The sequence below is a fragment of the Artemia sp. Qi Xiang Cuo genome, chromosome 2 (assembly GCF_049724085.1).
Source record: "Artemia sp. Qi Xiang Cuo chromosome 2, ASM4972408v1, whole genome shotgun sequence".
Taxonomy (NCBI): Eukaryota; Metazoa; Arthropoda; class Branchiopoda; order Anostraca; family Artemiidae; genus Artemia; species Artemia sp. Qi Xiang Cuo.
In genome coordinates, this window is record NC_142795.1 from 59390386 (window position 1) to 59397427 (window position 7042).

General features: G+C 33.8%; 1 protein-coding gene across 4 annotated transcripts in view; it reads right to left on the minus strand.

Annotated features, from left to right (window-relative positions):
• The window catches only part of LOC148955446 (dystrophin, isoforms A/C/F/G/H-like), a 504509-nt gene that overhangs the window by 19200 nt on the left and 478267 nt on the right, over positions 1-7042 (minus strand). For all 4 annotated transcript variants that reach the window (XM_089102277.1, XM_089102283.1, XM_089102291.1 and 1 more), the window contains 2 exons: positions 6069-6267; positions 157-242 (listed from right to left, as the gene is read on the minus strand). In XM_089102277.1, coding sequence (XP_088958403.1) covers positions 157-242; positions 6069-6267 — 285 coding nt within the window. The remainder of the gene's footprint in view (positions 1-156; positions 243-6068; positions 6268-7042) is intronic.

Genomic DNA, 7042 nt, shown 5'->3' on the forward strand with positions numbered 1-7042 from the left:
ACAGATATCTTCGTCTCAAATTGATCTGTACTGTAATGTGTGTTTAGCAGTAGTAGTAGTAGCAGTAAGCCACATAAGTTTCCATTTCTTGTTTAGTTAACCTAATTGAGATAATAAAGCATAAATATGGTAGATAAGACACACATTTGTACTTACATTTGTACTTGTCGTCGAGATGACCATTCGTAAGAAGACAAACGCCAACTTTAAACGATAAAATCTGAACTTCCCCACTTCTTTGACTAAAATTAAAAATAGAATAATCTAAACAAAGAAATAAAAATTGCGATGCTTTGGGACCAACACAAAAAAAACTAACCTCATTTGAGCGCCTCTCCTATGAAATTGCATCATTATTTCTAGCGTTTTCAGGGTCTAATTTGTTTTACAATTAATGTAATCTTAAATTTTCGCCAAGTTCTCCTTGATTTTATCGACTTAAAAGATTCCATTCAAATCTGTTTTAATATCACATTAAAAGCAATAAGGAAAAGTCAACTTGGAAAGAGAAAAGAGAGGAAAGGGTAATTTATTTCCAATGCTTTTATAGAAATTGAACGAAAAACACTAAAAAAAGAGACTGCAACTTTGGAATTATTTAAAAACTTCTGAAGATGGATTCTGAGAGCTTCCAACTGCCAATTTAATACATGAATATGGTACGACGAAGGCAAATTCCTTGAAGAATATCAGAAATTTCCCTTAACATAACATAAGAAGGCATGTCCCACTATTATCTCCAAATTCAGACAATAATAAATAGGCAAAAAGAAACAAAAAAGACTCAGGGAAATTGAATCCTACTTCACATATTCCTTTGTTAGCAAAATTTACTATTGTCTTGTACGCTACAAACAATAAATGTGTTTATGCATTGCATTTAATTTGATTCTAAAGCACTATATTTATATATGATGTTTTTTTGTTGTAATTCAAGAAAATTATTTATTATAACCTTTACCGTTCGCAAGCTTATAGCCAAAAGGTTATGATTAATTTTAACAGTTTGTATGCTTTTTTTTACAGCTTCACTTGGAATACTAGGCAACACATTTTTCTGTTAAGTTATTTCGCTCGTCTAATGTATAACATATTGAAGTAATAAATTATAACATTTCCTCACGCAACACAAGACTTATTACGGCACAAAGTTGAAACAAAAATAAACATTTGTTAAATCATGATGTCTAAGAACGAAACAGCCATTTTTTATTGCACAACAGTTAGGAAATTCTATGGTGATCTTGGGGCAAAGCACAAATCTTTGAATTGTGCATTAGAGCAGGTCTGCTTTATCTGCTTATTTACGCAATTTAATGTCTTTTCTTACTGTGTCTTTCCAAAAATATTTAATTATTAAGTAAGTCCAATTTCTAACAGCGATTTCTATTAAGCTTCAAACTTTTGGTTTATTTTTTAAGGTTTTTGAATTGTTGCAATGCCTTGTTAAAATACATACAAATATTTTTGCAATTACCAGTTTTTTGTTCTTTAGGCAATTTAATGTCTTTTCATATTTCATACTAAAGGTCTATTCAAAGACATTTGATTATTACAATTAAGGCTCTGAACGAATTTTCCCAGACTTCTGACCTATCTAGATCGTTTTTTTTATGCAAGAATATCCCAGGATACAAATTTTCCCGGAAAAATATGGAGCCGTTTTCGAGAACTGACACACATATACAATTATTTCTCAGATATAAAGATAGTATATGTATACATATATATATATATACATATATATATATATATATATATATATATATATATATATATATATATATATATATATATATATATATATATATATCCTAACATATCCTAACAAAGTAAATCCTAATTTTTGATGAGTTTCAGAAAAGGAATCTTAAAACTTCATAAAATTTATTTAAAACCGAAAATACTGTAAGCCTGTTAAAATTATATGCTGGAAGCCAATAGACAGCAATACTCTTATAGAAGGCTAACTAAATATCAGTACAATAAAAAAACAAGAATAAAATAGAAGAGGAAAGGGAAAACAGAAAATAACCAGATTCAGAAAAGCTGCAAATCCTGAAAACTGACCTAAATATAGCATAAATTTGAGCTACTACATTCTCATGAATTTAATTATAACATGCATTTGGGTTCCTATAAAGAAACTCATGTCCCCTACTCCTCATTTTCAAGGGAAAATTCAAAAATACTACAGATTCTAGTAAAACCCCCGCTGTTTAGATCATAGGAAGCGCAATCGCACTGTCTTCTAAGTAAAGAACGATGTTTGCACAATGTATTATTTTTTTTTTCTTCCATACCAGGGCAATTCGCATCACAGGAGTCATAAACACTTCGAAAAGTGTTCAATCGATTGGATACTTGAGCAGTCTGTGTTTTAAATGCTGAAAGTAATTACACGGCAACTTACACCCCTTCCACGCTCATCAGTCCAGTAGTCAAATCCAAAAACTATTTTTAGAAAGTCTAACTGTTCGACATGGTGTTAAAGTCTTGGTGGTAGGTCATTAAAGTTAAAACTTCCCCCACAGCCCTCAAAAATAGGGTTGTAAGCCATGCCATGGGGGTAGGTACGGTTTTTATTGGAAGTAATGTCTAAAGAAAGGCAAAAAGGGCTGTCTTGGTTTGGAATTAAAATGGCTAGTGCCCTTTTTCATAGTCGAAAGTGATTGGAAGGGAACTAACACCCCTTCCATGCCCACCATTCTCCCAAACACATCCAATCAAAATTTTGAGATAGCCATTTTATTCAACGCAGTCGAAAGTTCTGGAAATTATACCTTTGAGCAGGACATTCCCCCCACAGTCTTTAGGGCAAGGGTTGTAAGTTATTCCCTGGGGGCATGTATGATTTTTATAGAAAGATTTGCAAATGAAACTTCAAAAATGGCTCATTCGATTAGAAATTGAAATGGCTAGTGCCCTTTTTAATAGTCTAAAGCAATTGGAAGGCAACTAACACCCCTTCCGGGTCCACCATACCCCAAAACACATTCAATGAAAATTTTCAGATAGCCATCTCGATCCGCGTAGTTAAAAGTTCTGGAAACTATACCTTTGGGCAGAAAAGTCCCCCCAAACTCTTGAGGACAAGGGCTATAGTTTACGCCCTGGGAACGCATAAGGTTCCAGTACAAATCGCTGCATAGAAACTAGAAAAATGGTTCTTTTATATGGAAATTCAAAGGGTCTCTGCCCTTATTAAAGGCCGAAAGTGATTGCAGGACAACTAACCTCCCTCTCATGCCCACCTTTTCCCCAAACACATCCAATCAAAATTTCGAGATCCATTTTGTTCAACGTAGCTGAAAGTTCTGGAAATTAGGTCTTTTAGAATGATAACCCCCTCAGAACCCAAAGTGCAAGGGCTGTAAGTCATACCCTGGGGGCATATAAGGTTTATATAGAAAGTTGTTGTAGAAATTTCAAAAAGGGCTCATTTGATTGGAAATTGAAAGGGCTAGTGCTCCTTTTAATAGTCGAAACTGAGCGGAGAGTAATTAACCCCCCTCTCACGCCCACCCTTTCCCCAAACGCATTCAATCAAAGTTTAGAGATAGCCATTTTGTTCAATGTAGTTGAAAGTTCTGAAAATTATGTATTTGAGGATGACAACCCCAAACCCCCTCCCCAAGCCCCCAGGGCAAAGGCTGTAAGTTATGCTCTGGGGGCATATAAGGTTTTTATAGATAGCGTTGTCGTAAAAACTTTCAAAAGGGGCTCATTCAATTGGAAATTGCGACGGCTAGTGACCTTTTTAATAGTCGAGAGTGATTGGAGGGAAACTAACCCCCCTCTCACGCCCATCATTCCCCAAAACACATTCAATCAAAATTTTCAGATAACCATTTTGTTCAACGTAGTAGAACGTTCTGGAAATTAGATCTTTGAGGATGACACCCCCCCCACATCCCTTAGAGAAAGGGTTGTAAATTATGCCCTGGGGGCATATAAGGTTTTTATTGAGAGCGTTGTCGTAGAAACTTCAAAAGGGCTCATTTGATTGGAAATTGAAAGGGTCAGTGCCTTTTTTAATAGTTGAAAGCGATTGGAGAGCAACAAACGCCCCTCTCACGCCCTCCATTTCCCCAAACACATCCGCTCAAAATTTTGAGATAGCCAATTTGTTTAACATAGTATAAAGTTCTGTAAATTAGTTCTTTGAGGGTGACAACCCCCCTCACAGCCCTTAGGGTAAGGATTGTAATTTATGCCCTGGGGGCATATAAGGTGTTTATAGAAAGTATTGTCGCAGAAACTCAAAAAGGGCTCATTCGATTGGAAATCGAAAGGCCTAGTGCCCTTTTTAATAATCGAAAAGGATTGGAAGGCTTGACATTTTTATAGTAAAGAACGATGTGGGTATATTGTATTACTTTATTTATTTATTTATTTTTGTTTACACCAGGGCACTTCGTATCGAAGGAGTTGTCGTAGGAACTTCGAAAAGGGCTCATTTGATTCAAAATAGAAAGGGCTGATGAATAGTCGAAAGTGATTGGAGGGCAACTAATCCCCTCCCTCGCCCCCCCTCCCATTTGCCTGTTTTTTTTAAAAACTAAATGCTGCCTTAAGATTAAATCAAAATGCACTGTGCTAGTGTTAATTCCCAATAAGGCATCCAGCAGTATCCCAAGAACGACAGAGGGTATTATGTTCAAACTTTCGGGGCTGCTTCTGCTCTTAAAATTTAACCAAATCAAAATAGCGTAAGTGTACCTAAGCTATCAAAGAAAGTAAACAGATTTTTTTGCGAATGGTATCAAGTTTTCCATTTCAGGTCAATTAGAGGAGGTATGAAAATAAATTAAACACTACTATTTGTGTCCAGATTTTTAAAAGGGTCTATGTTGTTAAAAATTGCTGAAAATTTTCTCCAGAACACAAATAGCAGGCCAAACTATAAAGTCTTAAATAAAAACGAAAAGATTTAAAGTATTATTTTCTTTTTAGCTGAAAAGACTATGTCAATATAAGATGAACAGAAATTAATTTAAAAATTTTTCTCCACAAAATGAGTTTTTCAAAGAAAAGTAAAGAACTCCATTAAACCAAAAATTAAACCCAAAACGAACATAAATTACAATAAATAACCGAGTCAAACTCAAAACAAGCAGAAATTAACCTAAGTTGGGCTAAAAAAAACCTAGGCCTTCCCAAGGCCAGAACATAATTTGCACATTACTGTAAAAAATACAAATGAATTTGCATTGTCAGTTTAATATACATATACTGATATTTAGTAATCAAAATGTTAATATTATTTGATTTATTAAAGTTATAAAAGGAAAAACATTTATATTTTTTCAGTAAAGTGCAAATTATGTTCTGGCCTTGGGAAGGCATAGGGATTTTGAGCACAACTCATGTTAATTTCTGCTCGTTTTGAGTTTGACTCGGTTATTTATTGTAATTTCTGTTCGTTTTGGGTTTCATTTTTGCTCATTTTTAGTTTAATGGGTTTCTTTACTTATCTTTGAAAAACTTATCTTGTGGAAAGTTTTTTAAATTAATATATAATACAAGGAGATAATCCTTTCAGGCTTTTCCTAGAATGTTCCTACCTACTTGATTAATTTGCACTTCCCCCTTAATACACAGCCACAAATTGGGTTGTTTATTAAGATGAAAACCCTATGGTATAATACCTGCAAAGCTACCTACTATAATTTGTATATTATTTGTATTTTATTGTAAAGTTTGTAATACATTTTATAATTAACATTAATGACAAAATCTGAAGTTCAACGTACCTTCTATACAGCAGTGATCTTCGCTTAAAGCTGAAAAATTGTCCAGCATAGAATAGTTAAATTCATGTTATGTACTATATCTCTGAACATGGGTGAAAATGGAATGTAAGATTTCATCCCCAGAAATTTTTTTCAAATTTTGAATAGTTGGGTCTATCCCTCTCCTATCTTGCAAAAGCTCCTCCATCCCCCTACATGCTTGATCTACAAGCAACATAGCCTCAATTGACTATCGACTGATCTGTTCTTACTTTTCCACCTGATGTTCTTTTCTAACTCAAAGAATGCCAAAAAAAATCCTGAAAAACTCACCAATCAAAGAGATTAAGAATCCAATTAAGACACAAATCCACAGAAAGGGGCAAATTAATTTGAAGAGGAGAATTAACTTTAGAGAACATCGATCTTAAAACAGTCACTATTTCATTCACAGTAATAACTCCTTCATTCCGAGATCGAAGACCGTGAGCATCAAATGTTTCTATGGCACTTGATAAAGGGATTTGATGCACTAGAACAAACAAAGATACTGAATTAGTAAGCTTTATATAAAACATAATTTGAGCTTATCAAAAGAGGTTTGTTTCAATTAGAAGCAGGGGGGGGGGGGGTAAAATGTCAAAAACGAAAATAGGTAAATTATAAGAAAGTTATGAAACAAATTGCCCATGTAGCCGGATAAATTTTTGGCAATAGTCCGAAAACTTTCTTTTTTTAATTTTGCAATCACTTCCGGTTATATCTGCAATTATTTCTAACTATTGGTAATGACCAAAATATAGGGGGCCACTAGGGGCCAGGGAAAAAAACGAACACCGAGACAAAACGCAATAAAAGATGTTGTATAGCTATTAGAATTTCAAATAATTCTAAGGAGAAATATTAAAAAAAAATTGGATTCCTGAACAATTAGGGTACATACATATTTGAACAGATAAACCTCCTAGAAAAATTGAAGAAATAAGCCCCCAAATTTACCTCATTTATAGATTGGCATTTCATTCTCTTTTCTTTTCAATTTTCTTTTCTCGTTTGTCTGCTGTGCCAGAAATTTACTTGAATTTCTAGTTATTTTTTGTTTTAGAAATTTTTAACTAATCTCAGATGTATCTAGGTAATATGTTTATGAAAAAAGATGCGTTCAATATAGCTTTTGAAATACAGTTAGCTGCATTTGATGGCTTGCCAGATTTTTAGGATGTTCTATTAAAATTCCAATGTTTTCAGTCACTGGTGGAACTGCATTAGGACTTCATACATAGCATTTTGATTAAGTCTGATCTTTC